At 38.6% G+C, this 24,479-nt stretch overlaps 1 protein-coding gene across 1 annotated transcript in view; it reads left to right on the forward strand.

The window, feature by feature from the left end:
• The window catches only part of LOC308070632 (actin, alpha skeletal muscle B-like), an 88,881-nt gene that overhangs the window by 13,719 nt on the left and 50,683 nt on the right, over nt 1–24,479 (forward strand). The window contains exons 7-10 of the mRNA XM_080404915.1: nt 570–731; nt 1,300–1,491; nt 2,859–3,040; nt 4,231–12,919. Of these exons, the coding sequence (XP_080261041.1) occupies nt 570–731; nt 1,300–1,491; nt 2,859–3,040; nt 4,231–4,374 (680 nt within the window). The 3' untranslated portion in view covers nt 4,375–12,919. The remainder of the gene's footprint in view (nt 1–569; nt 732–1,299; nt 1,492–2,858; nt 3,041–4,230; nt 12,920–24,479) is intronic.

The raw sequence follows: 24,479 nt of genomic DNA on the forward strand, positions 1-24,479 counted from the left end.
CTAGCTTACAGAAATTATAATTATCATAAATACTTGGTTTATGTTTAAAATGTGACTATTTGTATGCATGTTTGGTATCAAAAATGCCTTATTCATTTTGAGTGGAAAACATGTATTCATTTCCTATCCAGGAATGACATGGCTATGCACAGACAAATCACTGTTATATTTTCCCTGGTGGGATGGTTTATTTTAATGGCAGATTCAAACTTTTAGTTTCATAGATAGATTTTTATTTACAGTTTGCACGTTATTTTATATTTCTAAAGTGCTAGGGGTTGGCTGTAATGAAAGCCTCTGCATACATGTAAGATCATCATTGCTAGCATCTGTTCAGCAAGAACAGTACAATCAAACTGCTGAATGTTGTGTCCCGTCTCGTCCCCCCCCAAATGCAGTTGCTGCTAATGATTTTGTCTCACGTGAACATCTCTTTAGTTACAGAAATGACAGAAGCAATAGTCATGTGAACATCTTTGTTGTTGCATGCTTCAGTCAAGAGTATGGAGTGTGTGGAGGCCCTGTATCAGTGGGAAATGACCAGCTTCTCCTTTTCTTTCCCTTTCCAGGAATAGTTTTGGATTCTGGGGATGGTGTCACACACAATGTGCCTATCTATGAGGGCTATGCCTTGCCTCATGCCATCATGAGACTCGATCTGGCAGGCAGAGACCTGACTGACTATCTCATGAAAATTCTGACAGAGAGAGGCTACTCTTTTGTCACCACTGGTAATGAGCTGTGCTTTGGATGCACTTTGCATATGTTTGCTCTGTTAGTTGTCTTATCATGCAGGGAGCATGTACCTGGCGAGATGCATCAAAATCCCTATCACTAGGCTGGCCCAGGAAAAATGGTTCATGTCAGCTAATGGGATCCTCCTGACTTTGGCTTTCAGCATATATGTTGAGCATCAGGGACGAGGATGCCACCTTATTAGGAAATCCAGAGTCACTGACAAATATAACTGGTTGTTGTGTTTGATCATACATGTTCCACAGACAAAGGAACAAAGTTGGTAGCTCGTAAGGGATGAACCTCAAGGTTTACATCATATGTGTAAACATTAATCTTTATGGTATTCCATAGTACAATATATCTTTTATTTGCTGATGAGGTAATGCATTGGTAATGAGGTAATTTGGCAGTGCAAAGGGAACAGAATGTGGCTGAGACAACAGGGAGGTCAGAATCCGATGAACTGTATGGCCATCATGAACTCAGGGAAACATGCATGAGAAAATCTGTGTCCTGGTTGTTGTACTGTATGTTAATTAAAATCTTGCTGGCTGTCTGCAGCGGAACGGGAGATTGTGAGAGACGTCAAGGAGAAGCTTTGTTACGTGGCACTGGATTTTGAAAATGAAATGGCAACTGCTGCTTCCTCCTCCTCTATTGAAAAGAGCTATGAGCTTCCTGATGGACAAGTCATCACCATTGGGAATGAACGGTTCCGATGCCCAGAAACTCTCTTCCAGCCATCCTTCATAGGTGGGACAGGACTTTCTTTCTAGAGACTTGACAGAGAATGAAATTATTTTTTTAGGAAGCATGGACAACATTCAGCTGTAGGAGCTGAGGTATTTATTCTCAAATGACCTTAGAAATGTGCAGCTTCTCATGACTTAAATCAGTTGTTTGGAAGCTATGGACTCTGCTGCTACTGCTGGACAAAAAGATGCTCTCAGTTTAGAAATATCTGATTTCTAAGATAGTTTCAATCTCTTGTAAATGCAGTATAGTTTCTAAGATGACGGTTTAGAGTACTCTCAGAAGATCATGCTTTTTATCTTGACTGGCTGATACATAGCTGCACAGTGCTGCTTATGTAGTTTTTTTAATCTGAATACTGCTTCCATTTATCTTTTTATTTTATTAATCTGTAATTTCTTCATACAAAATCAAATTGTAGATTATTTTCCGGTAGTTTTATCTGTAGTGTTACAATTTCTATTCTATTCGGTGGGTGGCTGACAGTTTATGTGGTAACTCACGCTACCCTCACAAATTTCCCACTTCTCACTTAAATTCCACACTTGAGAACTGAGCAAAATGGCTGCAGGCAGTTTGGCACAATTTCCATTAAACTAAATGGTACAGCTAGCTATGTTTGTATGCAGAAAGGAAACTCTTCAAGCATTACTATAGTTCCAAGTTCTGTATTTGAACATCAGCAGGACAGAGGAATTTGGCTGTCAGCAGCACATCAGGGGTCAGAAGTGGTGCTCGGCAATGGTCAGTATCAGAAACAAAGTGATGGAAATCAGGATTTCCTGGATCACAGATCTTAGTCAAAATGTGTGTCGTAAGCTAGTCAAAAAGTTTAGTAGTTAAAGTTCAAACTGTGTCCCCAGGACTGTATCTGGTGTGTTCCTTTTCTTTAGCAAATGATGGTACCATAAGTTAACTTCACTGTACTGGCATTCAAATTAAACTAACACCTTAAAAGCAAGGTAGCTCACTGAAGTGCCAAGTGGGCTTTTATTTCTAGCTAACAGCATCATAAAATGTTATAAAAATGGCAAACTAATGCAGTAATACCTCATTTTAAATATTTCCTTGAATAATGTTAACTTTTTTTTTTACTTGAGGAAGTATAAAACCCAGTATGAAATCATAATAGGGATCTTTCTTCCTCCCAAGTGTATTTTGCTTGTATAATTACCATGCTGAGATTACAAAGAAGGTGAGAAGTATGTCCTGTCTTTGTCCTTCCTCTCCTAAGCATCACTTAGCTTTTTTTTTTCCTGGAGTTTTCTTAAGGGAGGCAACTTGGACTAGTGAGCCTTCCTTTCACTTTAACAGTAAGAAAAGAAGGGGACAAAGAAAAATAACATGTTGAAACTTCTTTTGCTCAGGGATGGAATCTGCAGGTATCCATGAAACCACTTACAGCAGTATTATGAAATGCGATATCGACATCCGCAAGGATCTCTATGCTAATAACGTCCTCTCTGGAGGAACCACGATGTATCCTGGGATTGGTGATCGTATGCAGAAAGAGATTACAGCTTTGGCTCCAAGTACTATGAAGATTAAGGTAATTTTGAACACCTACACTTAGAAAAGAAGCTTTTTTGGAAAGTTGGATGTTATAAACAAATCAAAATGTCCGTAAGAGAATGTCCAGGTCCTGTATCCCATGTTGCCATGTTAGGAGAGCCTTGTACAGCCTGCTTAATTAATACCTCTTTTTCTCCTATCAGCCAAAGCAGAATTACAGGAGTGATTTGAGAGGTACTGGAATAAAAATGGTTGCTGAAGCCATGGGAGTTGATGAGGTTATTTTGAGAAAATGTGAAACAACAGTTAAGGAAGAGAGTCCTGTTGGATTCCCAGTGAAATAGGGCTGTGAGGGAGAAAAGGGCTACTTGAAAGACACCACAGAGCAACAAGAGAGGTAGGGAGGAGCTTAGAGAAGATGGAGCTATAAATACTGAAGGGGGCATGAACAACTTGGCAAGTCACTGGAAATACTATAGGCTTCAAGGCTTAGCTATGAGTGAAAGTCATTAATGAAAAGGGTGAAAGAATAAATCCAAAATCCAAGCAGCACACAAAGTCTGCAGCTTGTTAGCTACTTGAAAGGACCCTTTCAAGACAATGTGTAGTGAACTAGAGAGGCCCTTTTCATCAGACAGCAGACATACACACTAAACAGGCATGACAGGAATGGAAACAGGAGCACGCAGAAGCAGGGGAACATCCAGTGTATTTTAACAATTCGTGGCTAAGGGGTGAATCAGCAGGAGGTCTTCTAGCTCTACATCTAGTGCATAGCTAGATACACAACGCTAGTCTATCTCAACATTATGGGTTTGGGGTTTTTTTACCTAAAAGTATTCCTTTATCATTAAAGAAACACACGTTCAGACCGTTCTATACAGTGTTGTCCCAGTGGTGTTTATTTACAACCACATTAGGTTAATATTTCAAAACTTTAATTTTCTTTCAGGTATGTTTATAGTTGGTTTGGTAGCTGTGTTACGGGCCATTTGCAGGTATCTCATGAGCTGCCGTATTTGTCTGCTCATAGTAACGTTACAGCATCTCTATTGACTTGAGGGGGAGGACAAAATATGGCAGCTGTCCTACCTCTTAGGTGCTTGACTTCACTGGAGTTGTATTTCTATGATGTAAAGACTTTAACTTAGTTACGTCATCCAAAGAGATGTTTACTGTGTTATCTGGTTGTCACTTTATTTACAAGAGATTGCACTTCTCTTCTAGATGATTGCACCACCAGAACGTAAATACTCTGTCTGGATTGGGGGTTCAATATTGGCATCTCTGTCCACTTTTCAGCAAATGTGGATCAGTAGAGATGAATATGAGGAAGCTGGCCCCTCTATTGTCCATCGCAAGTGCTTTTGAATACTTCCATCGCGTACCGTCAGTGATAAGTAGTGCTGTTTCTCTCCACATCACCTGCCTTCATTCACCTCTGAGGGTGGTTTGGCTTTCTTCCACATGTTAAAAAAACCACACTGTATGGATGTCATTTGAATTAGAAAATTACTTCTAATTTTTGATGCTAAAATGAGACTAATATTTCAGTGATGGGTGTTTTCCAGGATTATTAACAGTAGTTATACTACACACTTTTATAGACCTCCCTCTCTGCTGTGTTTGTGTTGCACTGCCTTCCAGGAGGTGGCACACAGTGCTGCCGTGTGTTAGTCTGTGCTATTGATGGCAGGCCTGAAGTGTGCACGTATGTGATTCTTTCAAACTCAAACATAAGGCAAGATTTAAGTATCAGAGAAGGCTTCTTTTGTGCAGTTAAATGGTACACAGGATTCTTCTAAGGGGGTTTATTTTACTGACGATACAGAGGATTTATGTGGGTACTGATATGCACATAGGTGCCAGTTGTTTCAGTGGAGCTTGTACAGGTGTCTTTTCCTTGGTCTCCTGCAGTTGTTTGGCAGGACACTGTTGTCTCCCTGTGACGAGTGCTCCCCACCAGTAAGGAGCTTCAACAAGCTGCAGTACTTCTGAACTTACATGTAACAGCAGGTTAATTTATTGGATGTATTATTGCTTTCTTCATCTTCCTAAGCAGTTAACTGATGTTTCATTTACTTCTGCTATATGTGTGCTATGCTAAGCCAAGCTAATGATTGCAGAGTAAATAATAACCTTTTGAATATGTTTTTTAAATACTCGGGGTTTAATGGATCAATAAAAGTGTAATTATCCATGTAAAGGCTGCTGTGATTTACATTGATTTCATAGTGGCTAATTTATCTGTTAAAGATAAAATAATAATTACTCGTTTATATTCTAATTTTATTATGAAAAAGATTTCATTCCCTCTGAGTTTTTTAGCTAAGCAATTTTAAAATGAGAACAGATTAGTTTCACAGTTTCTACTTAAAAAATACCAAAACACCAACTTAAATATCTTCCTGGATGACAAATTTTCATAATGTTCTGTATGAAGGTGAGAGTCAGCTATGAAGGTTTTACTGTTTCAGATACCAGGAGTGTTCCGTGTAATTCTGGATGCTGTAGACTTTGAATTGATGTGATGTCAGCCTTGATGTGCATTTCATGATTTAAATCAGACCTGTCAAGTTCTTGCCAGTAAATAGAACAACCTCTTTCCAAAGATGGGGGAAAGATGTAAGTTAGATTTACAGGCTTCTGAAAATACATCTAGGGGATATTTTAAAGAATCTTCTTACTACTGCTTACTACTGTTCCAGCTCAGGGTGATCACATTTCCTTATGCAAGCAATCTCTTAATGGTAAAAGCTGAAAGACCTGTAAGAGAAGGATTTTTCAAAGGTCTGCTGTAGCTGGCACTACCTAATAAGTAAAAGAGATTTATTTTACCCTTCATTGCCACTTTTGAACAGCAGTCAGTTCAAATTGCCAGTATCCACGTCTTCTTAAGCAAATGTAAATCATGACAATTTTTTCAGCCTCTGAGTGGATTTTGCTTTATTATCTTGGTCTCAACTTCTATGATTGCTCACTGCTAAAGTTTATAATAAATCAACTTGATAATAAATTAACTTACATATAGGAATAGCACCGTTTAATGACCTTATTGCCTGCCTAAGCAACATAACTTACATTTTAATCTTGACTTTTTGTAGGTTTGATGTTCAAGAGGATAAACCTAGGTACTCAGATCTCTGGACCTGAGTTATGTCTGCAGTCCCCTGTAGTATCAAAGCAAAATTCTATTCACTTTGCTAATAATCTACTTGTCCTTGTTTCAGTATTAAAAATGATGGATCTTCTTCAGGTTTTCAATTTTATTTTTTCTAATATATCCTTTTAGTATATATTCACAGCTTGTTAATCAGGGAAAAAAAGGAAAATGTTTAAAAGAGCGGGTTGTTGTGGTTTTTTTGGGTTTTTTTTTGTTAGATGGCAAGGGAGGTACATGTTTACAGCATTTGCATATAATTGAATAAGTTCTTTGGGCTTCTCTTCTTCCCTCCCTTCCCCAGGTCTCCTCTCATTCTCCACAACAAAATTATCTTCAGTCCTTGGTTGGCATCTGTAGCTCCTGGCACAGCTGGGGCTCAGTGTTAGAATATGAATCCTCATCCCACAGCTGACTTTTTTTTTCAGTGTGGAAGAGCATGATTATGCTCTGAATACCTCCCTAACAATCTGCATGTGGAACCTTATTCAAAATTAACATGCATTTTGAAAATAGAATTAATTATGTGCTAAGAGCAAATACAGATAAAAATAAGTAAAACTATTAAGCTGTTTGTGTGATTTGGCAAATCCCTGCTTCTCTGAGAGGAAATTGCCATAGACACCATGCAAGTTCTGCTTTTCTGTATGTGGTTGTGCAGAACACTGTAGTGGCTGGAACTAAGCGTAGGAAATACTCATAGCCAAGAAAATAGTTTGTGGTTTTCTCTAAACACTCACCTGGTGTTCCCAACTACTCCTTGGCTACCATTTCACTTTAAGATTATCTTTAAACCCATGGAGGTGTTAATGTTTATACTCGGTCATACCTGTGCCTGCCTTACTGTGCAATCTTATGTGGACTGATAATAAGCATCCTAAATTTGAAAGAGCTTCTACAGGTGATATCTGTGTAATATCAACAGTGCCACCAGTGCTAAACATTCATAGGATCATAGAATGGCTTGGGTTGGAAGAGACCTTAAAGACCGTCTAGTTCCAACCCCCCTGCCAGGGGCAGGGACACCTTCCACCAGACCAGGTTGCTGCAAGCCCCATCCAGCCTCACCTTGAACATTTCCAGGGAGGTGACATCCACAACTTCTCTGGGAAACCTGTTCCCTCTGGTCAGATCTGGCCATCGGCCCACATCTGGTTCTGGAGAACAGCTTTGCATTTCAGTTTTCTAATTAGTAGATTTTTCATGCTTAATATTCACTCAGGTTTTCATCCCTACAGCCATATAGGCTATAAATACCTTCTTTAAAAAACAGCAAACCGAAATTCTTTCAGCTCTGAAAGTTCAGACTTAGAAGACACCTCCCCACTGAACTAATGTATCTTGAGTTTCATGATAAATCATGGTTTTACTGTATCATATCAAGCAGACCTTGTGGGTCTAGTTGTCTAGTGGGTCTAGTTAGTCCAGAAATTTTTAATCTTAAGAGCAGATAAACTTGATAGAAGAAAGATTGTCTTCTACAATGAGACATTCAACTAACAGCTATTTGTATTTTCAATAGATTCTGTTGTTTCTGTAAATAACATCAGCTTGTGGATGAGATACTCCAAAGGTAGAACACTTATCTTCTCAGAAATGTATGACAGCAAATCAAGGGCTACAAATAACTCTTTGTATGGCTGTAGGCAATCTACTTTATCCAGTACATGACTGATTTATTCACATTTTTCTAAAGAGCAGGTAGAGTATTGCCAAGAGAATTTACATCACTATTTTACTCCAAGGTAAGTGTGTCAAGATCATCTAACTAGAAGTTACCTTAAATCATTAAAATATGTGTGTCTTCAGAGCAGAAAGTAAAAGTTACTGTTATAAATTGCCAAAGTGAAAGGAAACACACGTTGCTCCGTATGGGCCAAGAGTGTGTCATATCCTCCCTGCGCACAAACTGGTATGAGGCAAAGGAAGTGGGTTGCATTGGCCAGAGTTTGTGATTGTCTTGGAAATAGCGTCTTGCAACAGAAATACCAATGGTAATAACTGTTCTTCAACAGTTTTTCTAGTTAGGAAGATGTAAAGTGTTCTGCATCAAGAGTGTGCTTTTTCCTGCTGGCCAAAGCTGTCCAGTGAGATGCAGAAGGTAAAGGGCAGGGATCTACTCCTGTCCCCAAAGTAGAATCCTCAGCTACATTTGGATTGTTTGGGCAGAGCCTTCTCCAACTTCAGCAGTGAGCCATGTTCAGTTGCAGATGTTGTATCTTTGTTTTTTGAAGGTATGATTCCCCCCCCCCCCCCCCCCCCAGTATATTTGCAAGGTAAAATTCTTAAAATTCTCAACGTATGTTTTGGTTAATGCCACATCCTTTCATTTGACCTTTACTAATGCAGTCTTGTATCTTTTCAAAATATGCTCCCTAAAAGATTGTTTTTCTAGCCTGTGTCTTTGGTTATTTTACCTCCTTCCTTTATCCAAGAAATGTGTGTCTTCACATTCAAGCCTCTCTCATCACTTTAATCTGTTTCCCTTTCCCCCTATCAAATGGTTGATTTATGCTTCTGATCAGCATCTCTTTCAAATCAAGCACACTGTTGCTTTTTTTTTTCTCCCCCCCCCCCCCCCCTCCCCCGCCGTTGAGCAGCTCCCTATAAACATCGTTACAACTTCAATCCCTCTAAATGCTTTTGTAAAACTTTTATGAGGCCTTGATGCCTCTGAATCCTGACCAGAATTGGAAGCTCGGGTGGTTTTCTCTCAGATGTTGCCCTGCTTTTTGCCACCCCAGTGTTATCCCTTTTCTTAGATTAAAAAGTTGTGTTTGTACAGCACCTTTTGTAATCAGGTTTGGCAGCTCAGTTGTGCAGCTATGCAGTTCAGGCGTATCAGAGTTACTACGTGCTTCTGGACTGTTCTTTCTGGGATACTCAGCCTTGTTGAAGTGGCCTGATTCTTTTACCTGCTCAGTTTCTTTAACAAGTAATAGCATAAAATAGCTCTGGGTGTGTGAAGCATTATGTTTGAATACAACACTTAAACGAGTGCTCTTAAGTAAGAATAAGAGTATTATGCAGACTGATATTTTTTTGGACTGATGTTCTAGATCTGTAAGTTGTCCCTGTGTAGCATTAGGAGGTTCATCTCGGAACCCTGCTGCTTTCAGACTGTTCAAGAAGCTGCCTCCTATGTACTACAAAATTTTCCAAGTTTTGCTAATCTTCACAGTTGCTGCTTTTTAATTTGATGTTAGCTGTAGAATAATAAGCTTTCATTAACATTCTCAAAATTACTTTGCTGGAAACATGTTAAACAATGTGTCACTTCAAAGCAACCCCTTCTCTCGTATTCCCTTTAACAAAGAAAACTGTCACCATCATTTAAATGTTATTTCTTCTAAAGAGAAGAAAATCTGTCCAGTGCAGGAGGAAGCAGATATTCCCCCTCACACATTTTCCAAGGGGAAATACCTTCTTTTCATAGGAATAACTTGTAGGGGAAAATACTCATTCATATGAAGGTTATGAGCTTCCATAAACCAGCACAGCTGCCGTTGCTTCTGTGGTCATAATTTATTAAGTCCACTGAATATTTGACATCTAGCTTTTAAATGTGAATGCTATCTTGCAAGTGATTTCTGAGACTTCAGTCTCCTGTAACATTACCTTCCAGTTCTGCATTTCACATCAGTGATGCTTTCCTGTTAAATGATACAGGATCCAAGGTGAAAAACACTTGTCATCAGTTGTCACAGATGTCACCTATAAAATTCAAGCAGCATTTTGAAGCTTTCTTTTGGAGACCTTTCCCTCCATTTTTGCTTCAAAGTTAGTTGTTGCATCTTTGGTGAAATAGTATTTTCTTGGAACTATAAACTAGGGAACTAATGAATGCAGTATTGGGACTTTGCGGGTATTCTAAGAATCTTTAAATTCTTAGAGAGTTTAGAAGCAGAGGCACCTTTTTTTTTTTTTTTAAAGAAGAAAATCTGTTTTAAAAAGCAGTAACATTTTGGAGACAAAAAATATGCAACCACTTGTTTCAAGGTAATACAAGGGAAATAGAAAATCCTGAAACTGATCATTAACCTTGATCAAAATGATTGTTGGCCATTATAACTGGGGATGGTGGGCTTCCAAAAGCAAATGACATCTGGTTTACCTCATGTATGCATGAATAGGGAATGAATAAGAATAGGGAGGGAAGAAAAAAAATATGTAATAATGAAAGCTGCTTGAAATCACTGGGGACACAATACTTGGGATGAACTGACCCCTTTTTTCTATCTGAAAAGCTTTTAATGAAAGAGGAAAAGGACCTGATGATCTTTTACTGCAAAGGTTAATAACATAAAATACTGATGAGCATTTTATGTAAGAAGCAAACCTTCAGATCTCATTACCTGGGCCTCCTGATTGTGCATTCATATTCAACAAGAGAAGTGGAAAATAATTTGACACATTTTAAGGGTTATAGTGGACAGCGTTCACGTTTCTGATTCTATTCCCAGTGCACTTTTCTTGTTGATAGAAATGTAAAAGACCACTGAGGTCACCCAGGCTGTCTTCCAGGCCAGGCAAGCTTGTTCACTCACCAGACACTGATGGCTGGGAAACCGTGTCTGACTGCAATGAACATCAAGATAAGGGCAACATTTGGGTCCCAGTTCATCAACTAGCAATTGCTGTAATCATCATCTCTTTGGCTTGCATCAGTTTTAGGTAAAGTTCTTGATTGCTGTTGCAAATCTTCAGCTAGAAAATCTGGGGAGAGGTGCAGAGTCATTGACTGTATTAAGTGTGACAGCATGGCTGAGTCTTCATCGCATCGTGGGTAGGGACCAGTTTGCCAAGTGTTGTATAGTGAAAACCAATTACATATTGCTCTTTAACTGGGAGAAAGAAGACAAGAATCGTAATGTAGTGACAGCAAGCAATGAAAATTGCAAGCTTTGACACAAATTAAATTTGCAAAGGCGGAAGCCATGCCCAACACCATGACAAGCTAATATGGGGAAGAATGAGATTAACGGGTTGAAATATCTCTTTCCTGTTTAACCTTGGGCAAGAGTGAGTTTGTTGGTGTAATGTCTTATTGAATTTTAATATGGAAATGTCTCCTGGCATGTATTCCAAACACCCTACAAATAGTGATATTGATCTGACCTTCAATTAATATGAGAGGCCCTCTGCAAAAATCAGATCTGAGTTTGAATAGCAAATAGCTTTAATATTCTGAGGAGAGCAGATCATTTACACATCTCAGTTTGAGACTATAAATCACCAGGATTATGGGGTTTTTTTTATTATCATCTTAATGCAGGCTTGCTTTCCCTGGAGCAAAAGACCAAAAGCATGGTGTATCATTAAAAAAAATCACGGAGAAGATGTCAGTAAGGTACAGACAACGAATAATGTGTTTGTACAAAAGGGAGTTATTTGAAATCCGTTCCTGCTCTCTGTTGCCACATTTTTGAGGCATCTGCTGTCTTTTTGCCAGTGGGCTAGAATGAACACTCCCCATCTTCAGCCTTTGCACAGTCTGTGGGTATCTTTCCCTTTTCAGTTGGCACAGACCACTCTTTCTAATGGCCAGCATGTACCTCCCTTTCTCCTTGATGCAGTATCCCACATCCCATCCTACAATAAGGGATCATGAGGCATTCGCAATCACAACTCATTGCTACCAAGACGATATAGGAAGCTGAGTGGTCTTGATATACAGCAATATGGTTTTTAATTTGTATTTTTGTTTGCTTGTGACAGTAGTGAAAAGTTTAACAAGGATGCCTGCATACCTTCCTGTCTTACCTGTTCTTAAAGTCTTTATATCACCTTTATATCACCAAAGTCTCAATTCTCATGCAGCTTTGTAAGTATAGTAACAGCTGGGAGTAGTTCTGTAGCCGTTCATCTGTATTTGAGGGAATACCTTCAGTCAAGTGGGCATCAGACCACTTTTTTTAAAGATAATTTTTTTTTAAATAGCAGTCTTCTTCCATCTAGGCTGTTAGCAAATAACCTTTCTTAGCCACGAAGTAATACATAGTTTCACTGATGCTGATGCTGATATTGAGCAGTTTTCTACAGAACTGTCATTGAGCTGGGTGTGAATTTTGGAGGTTTACTCTCTTAATTGATTTTTCATTGGCCCAGAGAAAATCATGTTCCTACAGGACTTCAAAGCCTGTAATTAAACCAGATAAGGATTTCAGCCAGTCATAGCCTCCACTGCTCTGTGAAATACTGAAGCTGAAAGATCAACTTGATCAACTGGACCCCGTGATTTGACAATACGACTCATAGAGCTGTCAGTGACCATCCTTCCCTGGCAGTTTGACCTTGGAAGCATCACTTCTATTTAATTAAACAAAACAAAACAACAACAACAAATGAAGATGGGCTCTAGTCTGCCTAAACTTGCCTGATTGGTGCCACTCAAGTTCCAGACAACAATCCTGTCTGCCAGCTTTCTGCTGTTGCTTAGTCTTACTTGTGTTATTGGATGAATTGACCTATTCCTCTGCTCAAAGGTGGAGAGGCTGGATGAACTGAGTAGAGCTTTGCTACACTTCAAGGTGAAAAAGCATTAAATAAATGCTGAGGTCTGGACTTATTTTTTTTTTTTGTTTGTAAGATTTTTTTTGTACAACAAAACTTCAAAAATCCTCTTCTGATTTCTTATATAGACTTATACATAGCAGTCTGAAGGGGATATATGGAGTTTGTCTTGAGGAAAATATCACTACTCTAGGCCTTTTCCTACTGCCATTCCAGTTGCTGAATATTTTGCTGTTGTCCTTGGTAAGTATGAGATGTGATTCTCTGAATACGTGTGATTGTCTGAATATGTGCAATTCCCTGTATAGCTAACCACTGTGAGGCCTTGTGAGGAAGGTTTCCTTATGGTAGCTCTTTCACTCTGGTAGCCTTATAAAGAGCATTTTGCATTGCAGGTTGCACACTAAATCAGTAGCTTGGCTCTCACACAGAGTTGCTGAATTAACATGATGTGACCCAGAGATGCAAAGGGATTTCTTTCATTAACGGTGCCGGGATGCTCAGGAGAACACAAGATGCGTTTCCTAGACAACAGCCAATGTTACTGAGTAACTGGAAGAAAGTACAAAGGCTGAAAAGGGAGTTTATGAAGAGTAGGGATCAATTTGGGAAAAAAATCTGAATAGCACAGTTAAAGTTCTTTTTACAAAATGTAAAACATCAAACAGAGAGACATGCTTAGAGAGTCTGTGAAACAGCTGTGATAGTCTCAGAAATAAAAAGCCCCAACAAAAAATAGCAAAAATGCACTTTAAAACACAAGTATATCACCTCCTTAAGTCTGTACATGCTTCACCCTTGGAGCCACAATCCTTGTCTGACTTTTCCCCCAAAATAAAACAATCCAGAATGATACTCCTGGTGGAATACACAGATGGCAGATTGCACATGATCTCATTCAGCTGCAGTTTTACTTCAAATTCCATGCAGGATAAATAAACGTCAGCTGAAGTACAATCTCTCCTCTGTTCTGCATGCTCACAGTAGGAAGACTGATGTAGACTTTTGGTTAATATTTAAGTGGCATTCCTGACAGTGGAATACTGTGCATCAGCTTGAGAAACCAGCTTGCGTCTAGCCCTCTGGTTCTTCTCTGAAAAATGGGTTAGGAGCTTGGATGCATCATCTGTCTGCTTCAGTAGCTAAAAAAGTATCACTTAAATTTCCCTCATCTGACCATTTTTAAATGATTAAAAAGAAGATTATTTTTCTGTGCTTACAACTATAGCTACTTGGAGTAACCATTGCTCTAGAGAATTATTTTGGGATCCTAAAGATATATGTTTGTCAGGTTGCATTTTCACAGACATCCAAGCTGATCTGCTGGCTTGCTGCCATGAGAAACGCATGGTCTTTTCCTCCTCCCTTTCCTTTTGCCTAGTCTGTGGTGATTTTTTTCATTATCTGATTCACTAACCTGACCAAAAACAAACAAACAAAAAAAAAATAAAAGGCATCTTGTTTTGTTTTGACTAGTTAGCTTTCAGAATGGTCAGTGAGTTGAATTGTGTTTTGGATAGTCCTGGCAACCATCAAGGCTGACACAAAGCTAAGCGATGCGGTGGGAGATGAAGGGGGATTTGGCTGCCCCTCTCATTGGCAGGATGCTATTGCATTGCCCTCCTGTTCCATGGAACTGCAGCATCAGGGCATTGGTGAGGCCGCATCTGGAGTGCTGCATCTAGTTCTGGGCTCCCTGGTTCAAGAGAGACAGGGAACTACTGGAGAGGGACAAATTACTTTCTCTCTTTTACAAATGCAGGGTAATTCGTTCACTTGCCCAAGCTCTCAGAAAGAAACCCTGGCAAATCTGAAAACAAACATTGGAACAACTGATGAGTTAAGTGTTTTAACCATGAAACTGTTTCTCTGTATCTCTTTTTCCACACCAGCATCTGGTAGAGAATTGTTAAGCCACTACTGTTGCTGCAAAACTTTATCTAACCAGTTATGCTTTCAGTTCTGTTTATTAAAAAAAGAGAATTATTGGAGAAATAGTAGTAAACAACTCTGACTTTATTGCTTGCTTTTAATTAATAACTTTTTCTCTCTCAAAAGTATTTACTAGGCATATACCACTCTGAGGCTCACATTGGGCAAAAATGTTGGTAAAACTTGTTGGAATAGGAGGTTACATAAACGTAGAGCTCTGGGATGCTGCAGGTTTTTGAGCTGCTTGCTTGATAGGTTTTACTCTCCGCTACCTGCCAGCGGATGTCACACTGACACAAAAATGGCGTAACTAATGAGCCAAGTTTCTACTCTTTCCATTACAAAAAAAAGTTCTACTACTAAATCTTGACAGTCTCCTCAAAGAGAGATTTGACTTCAGCAGGACTGTAGCCTGAGAAAACACAACAAAATTCAACTGGACTATATATTCAATAAGGATTTGTTTTCTGTTTTATGAAACCAGACTTACAACTTCCTAACAGATGCAAGCAATTTTATTGTGAAGAATTATCACATTTCTCTGTGAGAAAAGCTTTCTTCCCTGTTTCATCAGTGAACTTGCATCTGTGCAATGGAATTCTTTTACAAATAGAGCTGAATACATACAGTTCAACCGTAGTAACATTTTAATCAATATTTCATTACAAAAGCAATGCAGTTGCAGCATCATCTTCTATTTTTTTCCATTGTGATTTTATGTATTCTATCTTAGCAAAACATCATGGCACAGGTATTGGCAGCCAATAAGGTACTGCTGCTGTTAGGCTTCTGTGCCCTGAAAAAAGTAGTGTCAAGATTATTGCATGAGTTTGTATTTAAATTGCAGTGCATTTAAAAATAAGCACTAGATCAAATGGTACTCCACTCAGAAATTGACGTGTACAAAAGTAGCTTTTAAAGACAGTTCTGGTTACTAGAGAGATTATTGCTGTTCCCTGAGACACAGGAGCTTTAACAAAAATGTGCAGGAGCTCATTGTCAGAATCCTGGTGTCCTGGGTTAGTTCCAGAAATCCAGAGCCATTTTTTCTTTTTATATGTCATTGCTGCACTCTCAGGGATTAAAAAAAAACCCCAAACAACTACAAAACTTCTACAGAATTAGTGGCTAAATGTTTTCTGTTGACTTCACTGTCCAAGACGTTTACTTTGGGAGCTAAAATTGGATTGTCATCATATTTAAAGCTCTTGGATGTGTCTTGCTCAGTAGAACTGAAATAACTAAATGGCTGGCAGCAGCCTTTCTCTCCTATGGCGGTATCCTGTTAAAGTCTGTTCAACTGTAGACCATCTATCAGTCATAATGTCATCGTGGTTCTATTAATTACTATGTTCAGTCAGACTAAACATTTTAGCTAGCAGTATTTTAGATTATTTAAAATATTTAGAAATAGTTTTACAAAGGTTGAATGTGTTTTTAAAAAAGTCTTACAACTGAATCTTACTTGACATTGAAAGTGCTGTCTCTTGCTTTGTATCTGTGTCTGGGCATCACCCACAGAGAAAACCAGACTGAAAAGAGAGTCATAGTTCAGAGAAGATGTAACTTGTTTATGCCCAACCCCCAAAGTCACAGGTTGCTTTTGAAATGCTGTGAAGTGTTTCAGGTTGTACTGTTAGCATGGGTGCATCTTTTCTCTTACTGTATTTCTCACCTGTTAAAAAAGGGCCCTTTACCTTTCTACATTCTTTATACGTTTATACTTCGGCTTTGACTTTCTCTGCTGCAAGACTTTGGCTTTGACTTTCTCCTTTCAGGAGAGTATGATAGAGGCAAATGTGGTGCCTGCTTTCTGATCTTCAATCTTGCCAAGATGGACCAGATCAGACGCAATTTCTGTCTAATGACTGTATATCAGTATGATCATTTAAATTGTGGGTGCCACATTGGTAAGAAAAAGATCCCAGATACAAAATCCGGTGGGCTGTATGTAGAAGATGCATACAGTTCAGATACGTTGCAACTCATTTTGCTGTGCAAAACTTGCAAAGTGAGCTCTTGCTCAGTCTGATTTGACTAGAGCTGTTGCATGTGGCAAGGATCCTTGCATGATGGAACAGAAGGCTGGATCCGGTCCGTTTGAGCTGAGGGATGCTACACGTCCACACACATCCTTATGTTACTACTGTGTGAAACCATGCTATAACATTTATCGGCCACCTGTTAGCAGTGTTTATTGACCGTGAAAAAGGATGGCCTCGGCTGCAAACCTGAAGGGAACCTTCTCAGTTAGGCAAGAGGGTAGACCAAGAAATATCTTTGCATCCCATGCCGTTTGCTGTCACCATTCAGTGTTTCTTCCTGGCCAGAATGATGTCCTTTCCCTTTCCAGGGAGGGACCTCTTCCATGCACTGCAATGGCAGAGCCCTTAGTGGAAAGGAGTACAGATTGTGTTCCCAGAGCCTCCTGCTTTGGCAACGGAGGTACAGCTTCAAAATGCGGAGTACTGTAATACTAAGATTCCTGATGTTTAGCAGGAGAAAGGATGCTAATTTGTATAGTGGTGCATGGCTGAACTGTGCTGTTTTGTGAGGAGCGTGTTTGATCTACCAACATATCTTTGTCAGAAGACATTAGGAAAAAATGTATTATCAGCTGTTACAGCAATGACAGCTGAGGTGAAAAAGCCTCTTCGATCTTGGGTAATTAGGTGGGGGCTTGTCTAGCAGTACAGCCACACAAAGAGGGGGATTTGGGAAGCTGACTTTGTAGGAGGGAGCAAGGAGGACTGTCAGCAACCTGAGTTCAATATGAGTTTAGATGAAACATTTCAAGTCACACTGGCAGTGACGATGAAAGTGACAATTCTTAGTGCTGGAAATGGCATTGTAACATAAATGACTTCTTCATTTCTATTTGCTTTCTGTGCAAGATTTTAAAGGGACTTGCATATACTTACATTGGTGATCCTGGAGGCAGAAGTTTTGTATTTAGATCAAAATCTGTTCAGACCAGGTACAGGCGGTTAAACAGCTGTGGGTTAGTTGGGGAGGGAGGGAGGGAGAGATTGATCTAATTGGGCCCTATATTTTTGTTAGGCGTATGTGGTAATATTCCACTCTAAATGTAAGTGGGTAGGAGTTCGAATTTATATCAAAAGGGGATACATGCAACAAGTTGTAGATGTTGTGACATTATAAAGCATCTAATGTAGTATAGATATAATATTTTAAATAATATATTTACAATATAAAGCAATATATTAATTTACAGTATAAAGCATCTAATGAGTTCTATCCATTAATCACAAAAGTTGGTTAGCAAAAGTATTTTTTTATAAGCAATATGTTGAGTTTCAGTGACTGAAAGGAAACCAATTATTTCACAATCAAAGGAGAAAGGTAAGTTATAAATATTTCTTTTAAACTGAGATTCGTTTAAAACCAGTCTTCACCTCTCCAAATCAAATGAGTAGACCTTAAGGAGATTATAGCTTCTGTTTGATATAAATCAGCCTCTTGCTTGAAAAGTACATTTGCTTCAATAAGCTTTATGATAGTTATCAAGACCCACTAAAACATCTCAGAGACCGCAATGTGTGACATTACTCCCAGCAAAATTATCCTAAATTATTTGTTACCTGCTTTTTAATATTTAAATATATCGTATTTTGGTAAATTATGTTAAAGTTTTCCTTATTGATGTATCAGGAATCATAGCTTCTCTATTATTTAAGTTATAAAATTGTCCTTTATGTTATGGTGTCATAGATTTGTTCACATTGGACAGGGCTTTGGGAGGGCTCCAGTCCGACCTGCTGCTCAGAGCAGGGCCAAGCCTGAATTCACATGAAGCCATTTCAGGGCTTTGTCTAATCAGGTCTTAAAAACCTCCAAGGACAGAGATTTCACAACCTCTGTGGGCAATATGTTCCAATAAATAATCATCCTCAGAGGTTTTTTTCTGTTAGAGAGTTGGAATATTTTATATTTCCTTAGGAACAGTGAGAAGCTAACTCCCTTATGTAATGAGAGTCTCAAACCTGAGTTAACTGGAAGATAGTTACACTTATTTTGAAGGCAGAGGTGCAAAAATGAACTCTCCAAACAAAGAGCTCTTGTGTTATATAAAAAATTTACCCTGCTGAAGCAGCTCTGTCCCCTTTCCCTCCTCCATTGCCATGCCTGTGTTATGCCAACCCCTATGCCTGCACAGCCTAGGGAGACCGCTCCAGTAATTTTGCTAAACTTCTGCATTAAAAAGTATAAAGCTGTCTGCTACCTTTATTTTTCTTCATAAAACAGCTCAGCAATAATATAAAGCTTTCATCTTCATTAACTAATACAGATGTTAATTAATTAATCATGCTTGCATATCCCTCTATTAAATAGCTAGTCTATTAAAATTTATCCTTTCTATTCCCTAAAGGTATTTTGTATATCAGCCAGGTCTTCTATTCATCTTTTCTTTTCCACAGCATGTTTAACCTTCTTTCGCTTATCATTTAGGGTCGTTAGGGCTTATTGTCTTAGTTATCCTCTCTTGAACCTTCTGTGTTGTCCACTTTTTTTCTTTTCTTTTGCTTTCTTTAACCAGAACTGTGTAGTTGCCCCAAATTCTCTTCTGATTAAGTGTAAAAAATCGGGAGAAACCGCATCGGGGTGAACTCCACCAGAAGCCAGATTGTAGTCATTCTCAGGGCTTGAGACGTGACTTTACGGTCCATACCAAGATGAAATGTTATCTGCAATTGCTTTGATGTTTTATTTTTTCTTAATAAGATTTGTCACTCTCTACTGATTAGGCATTTACTAGTAAGTTGTGTCTAGTTTATGTGGACGCACAGTGTACACAATTCAGAGAAAAAAAATCAGAAATTTGGGAAGAATGGGAAAAAGATTCCAAGAATTATTTGGAGTCTCAAAATCATGATCAATAATGAGAAACTAAAGTTCAACCTACTGCAAGATAAGGTAACTTAAATTAAACCTGTAGACCTCCAGGGAGAGGATTACACAGCACACTGAAATCAAACAAAGATACAACAAAAACCAGAGTTCGAAAACTGGAGACAGACTAATTCAGGATATATTTAAGATTCACTGAGAGTAATTAACCATCAGAACAATTAACCTATGAACATAGTGAATTTGTTGAAGTATTTTAAGTAAGTATTTTTCCTAGGAATGTGGTTGTCCAGCCAGAAATTACTGGGTGAGATTCTATGCAAAGTTAGAATAATTCATTACAGTCTCTTTCAGCCTTAAAATTTAAGACTATAAACCTCATATGCTCAAAACATCTCTTTTTTTTTTTAATTTTTTAAAATTTTATTCTCCCCCCACTTCTAAGTGTTTGGGGAGGAGGGCATGGCTTATTCCTGGCTAAACACAAAACATCACCTCTCTTGGGATTCTCATCCATGCACATTGCTAAGTGTTTTCCTGGGAACAGTGCAGAATATGCCATATCATTCAAGACCCTTTAGTGCCTTGGTGTCCTGTAAAATAAGATCTCTTTTAATTTATTCCTGTTCTTTACTATTTCTCTTCCACCGTAACATTGCATTGACTGAAGTTTGATTGTTGTGGTTGCTCCCCTATTCATGTTTAACTTCCAGCTGGTTATTCTGTCAAAAGTGTTTTCTGCAGGCCATGTAATTATACCCACTGATTCCCTCCCTGTAAAATCTTTTCTGTTATTGCTGCTTCTTCAATGAGGCAGTACGAGATTTGTTAGGCATGCTCTCTGTGGGTAAATAGATGCTGACTGTCTGCAGTTTAGGTATAATTTGCTAAATGTTCCATGCCAACTATTTCTGCTGTTCTTATTATTCAAATCATGCTTGTAGAGCCTTCTAGTTCTGTTTTGGTTTTTTTTCTCTTCTTGATAGCCATAATAAATATAACACTGATTTCATCCTACTACTTCTGCCTATTCTGTCAATCCCAAGGAATCTCTTATTGCTATTAAAGCTGTAGAGTAGCATTTATCTGATTTCTGCCGAGTCAGAGATTTGAACTGACTTCTATTTGCCTCTCTTCCCCCTTTGTTTTGTGTACAGTCCCTCCTCGCTCTTCTCATGAAAACCAAGTGAAGGATAATTGAGGCTTTATATCTCTTAGAAAAAATTTCTTCCATTTCTACCTCTTTTTTTAATTACTCATTTTTCCAGCTGATTTTTTTTCTCCATAAACATGCTTTTCTTATCCATCTGTTGCTCCAAGCCTGTAAACCCTGTTGCAGGCATTTGGCCCCCTTTATTACCAAAATCCCCTTATTTCTCACAGCTCCTACTGACAGTGAGCATTGTTGGTGAGCAGCGAGTTAATCTGTTCCTCAGTGTTCCGTGTTCCAGCTCTTTTCATTTCACCCAGGATTTGCAGAGTTGAAAGCTATCAACATCCTTACCGTAAAAAAATATTTTAATGCTGCCTGTAAAAACAAACAAACAATACCCACCCGCAGATGAAAGGCTTTTGCATTGAGTAGAGGATTGCTTTTCTCTGTATCTCATGTCAATGCTGCAAGTATAACATCTCTTCAAGGATAGGATATCATAGCCTCTTGCTCATGCATTGATGACCCATTTTTATTTTGTATCGTGCTGTTCAAAGACAAAAGAAGGTGAGACCATCTGAGGGAGCTTTCATGATTAATTGGTCTCTGCTACCTGTCCCAGAATGCAGATTGAAACTGGAACGCTCCAGCTCCCAAAGCTAAATTCACAGAAAGCAGCTGGTTTGTTTTTTTTTTTTTCTAATAAGAAGCAGAAATACACACCTGCCACTTAATATGTGAATGATCTTTAAAATACTGGGTAGTTTCAACTAGATCAAAGCAACAATGGCTTTAGATACAGTCATTTAAACCCATTTGCATCCTCTTCCCTGTTGTCTGTCACAGCCACAGAGAGGCACTTTTAAGAGTGATGCATTCCTGTGCATTATGTTCATGTTTCAGTTTAAAGCCACAGGCGGTAGCTAATTCCATTCTTTTGACTGTATGAGATCATCTCTGATAAACTGTTCATTTGGCACGTTAATAATTGAAGCTAGCTACAGCACTCATACCATTATTTTGTGGTACTTGAGCAACTTGCTGTCATGTGTGAATTTGTTTTCCAATACTTAGGCAGTGAGAAAAGTGATAGCCCTTTTACATAACTGGGGAATAGAAGCAGACAGATAGGCAAACACTTCTATGTCTGTGTAAAAAGTAACATTGGTATCAGCAAGCCTCCTCACAAGAGTCAAGCTAAGCATTCAGTAGAGTATTTGAAGAAATCGGAGTAGAACAACTATGATTTCAGCCCAGGAGCATAAAAATGCTTTGAACAGATGGGAAAGGGATCTTCAGAGCCACATGCCAGCACTTGTAAAGCTCTGCAGCTGAATGGAAGGATATCTCACTTAGAATGATACTTAAGGGGAGAAGAGACATTAGGAGATACAGGCACAGCTAGTGAATAATTAACTGGGCCCTTTGAAATCTTTTAAAAAGTGGTTAGTAATTTCATGAGGAATACTTCGGAATGACTTAACCTGCTCTAAAAAAAGAGATTGTTTATTGATCCTTGTTTATGTATTTGTTTTTGGGAAGGGTAGGTACTGTAGAGATCCTGTTGGCACTTTCAAGATGATTATGGCAGTTTTACTTTTCAAAACTTTATAGTTTTTGTTCCCTTTAGAAGCCTACAAGCATGCAACTTGTGGTTGTGCTCTGCAGGCATCACAAACTTAGCAGAGGTAGGCATTTGCAGCAGATCGATTCAAGTCTATAGAAACTAACTGCATTATGCTTTGTCTCAATGCCTGTGACTTTATCCTACTTCTTCTGCTGTTACGGCTGTGGGAAACCTGAGCTTTAAGTCTTAATAATCTTTAGCTATCAGAAATGCTGGGTCACCAGGCTTCACATTCTCCCAAAGTCATGATTTGTATGAGGGAGTTGCGCCTAGCTGAGCATGTTTTCATTTTGGGTCAGATTGCCTAACTTTGCTCAGTTCTTGCCTGGTGACGGATGACTATCTCAACCCTGCCTGAGAGCTATGCGTTTTCCACTATTTAAATTTCACAGTGCAGTGAAGCAACTGATATCCATATTCAGCCGCTCTTGTCGAGGATGTGAAAGTGGAGAACCTTAATTATTTAATGTTGTAAAGCATTCAGGGATCTAACCTGACAGTCCCAAGCCTTTTCTTGTTTGTTTTCAAATGGATGAAACATCTAGGAAAGCATAAGGGCTTTCGTAATTATTCACACCTCTGGGTGATTCTATTAATGGACAAATATAACATTTCCATACACTGCCCAGGCACCTGATACCAGCGGCAGTATTGTTATGAATTGGATGTCTGCTGTAACGACCTTATGAAGGAGCACAGGCAAAGGCCAGCCAGGTGATGGCTTGTTTCTATTTAGCAGCTGTCACAGGTAGACTCGAGTATCTGTATTAGCCGTCACCCATGGGATGGGCAGCAAATTTATTTCCTAAGAAGCACCAAGGTTTTCTTCTGGGAACGCTATGAGATCTGGTAATCATTCTGAATGTGAAATGTGGCACCTTAGGTTTCATATTAATGCCCAAGCAGCTTTCTGAAGGGAAGGCTCCCACGGCTACCTGCTCAGCTTGTGGCAGCCTGGAAAGGAAGGTATTTTAGTTGTGGGGTAGGATAGACTTTATAAAGGTTGTATGTATGATATGATGTATATATATATAAATATGTATGTAATATATATGGCATTTAAGTAACTGCAGGTTGTTGGAAAACCGTGCTGTCACGTACAGAAGATAGCCACTTGAAATAGTGAAAAGGCTATAGCCTAATTTAAAATTAAAACATTAAAACAGAAGTGGTAACTACAGTGAACACTGTCATGAACACAGATAATATATAATGATGTACTTGAACATGGGCTTTGGCTGTTGTCAGACCCTGAGGAAATCCAATCTGTTACAGCCATTCTAGAGGCTTCTGTGCCAGTGCACATAAAATCACTTTATCTTTAGTGCTGATGGTTGTTACTTAGCACTCTTGGGGCACTGCACATATCAAAGGTGCAGCAAATATTTTACCTACTTTCTTATAGAGCTAATCCAACCCGAACGCTTTATGTTCTGCCACAGTACTACAACCCAGCTGCTATCCTTATTTCTGGGTTACCATAAAATGATCTATTATGCCCTGCAATCTACTGACAGACAATCTGGGACAACAAGGCACATAACATCATTTTGATATTTTGAGAAACGGGGACACAAGAATTAGAACATTCTTGTCGTCTGCCTTAAAAATTTCTTCGTGACAGCAAGTAAAAATTTTAGAGTAGGGAAAAATTCTAATCTTTTCAACTGCAATTTTTTTTCAAAGAAAAAGGCAATTTATTGACATCTCTAACAGTAAATGCAGCTATATAAAAAAATAAATTGAAAAAAGGTATTCTGTATCTTCTAGCAAGAAAACCATATTATTGCATTTCCTTCACCAGTATAACTTACTGCAAAGACAATATTGATGAAATTTAGATAAGATTCTAAATTGTATATAGTGATAACAGGAATTTAGTGTATTTTAATAGTAATGCGTATCCCAGCTTTCTAACACAGATATAACTACACAACTTGAAATCGCTGTTGCTGGACCTAACACATTTGTATCCACTAACACACTTAATCCACTTTTCTGTTCCTAACTTTTACCAAATGTAAGACCTTACAAGCAGCATGCAAACAAAATATTGCATGCAGACCTAAATTGTCTTTAAAGTACCATTTAAAAAAGAAACCATTGCTTAAAAATATCCAGAAAACTGGATTCAAAGAATTGAAAACACATTAAGATAACAATTTTACTGTAATTACTTCAGAGGAGCCAATCGAGCATCTTCTGCCTGGGAAAGTTCATGA

The sequence above is a fragment of the Falco punctatus genome (genome assembly GCF_963210335.1).
Source record: "Falco punctatus genome assembly, chromosome: 10".
NCBI lineage: Eukaryota > Metazoa > Chordata > Aves > Falconiformes > Falconidae > Falco > Falco punctatus.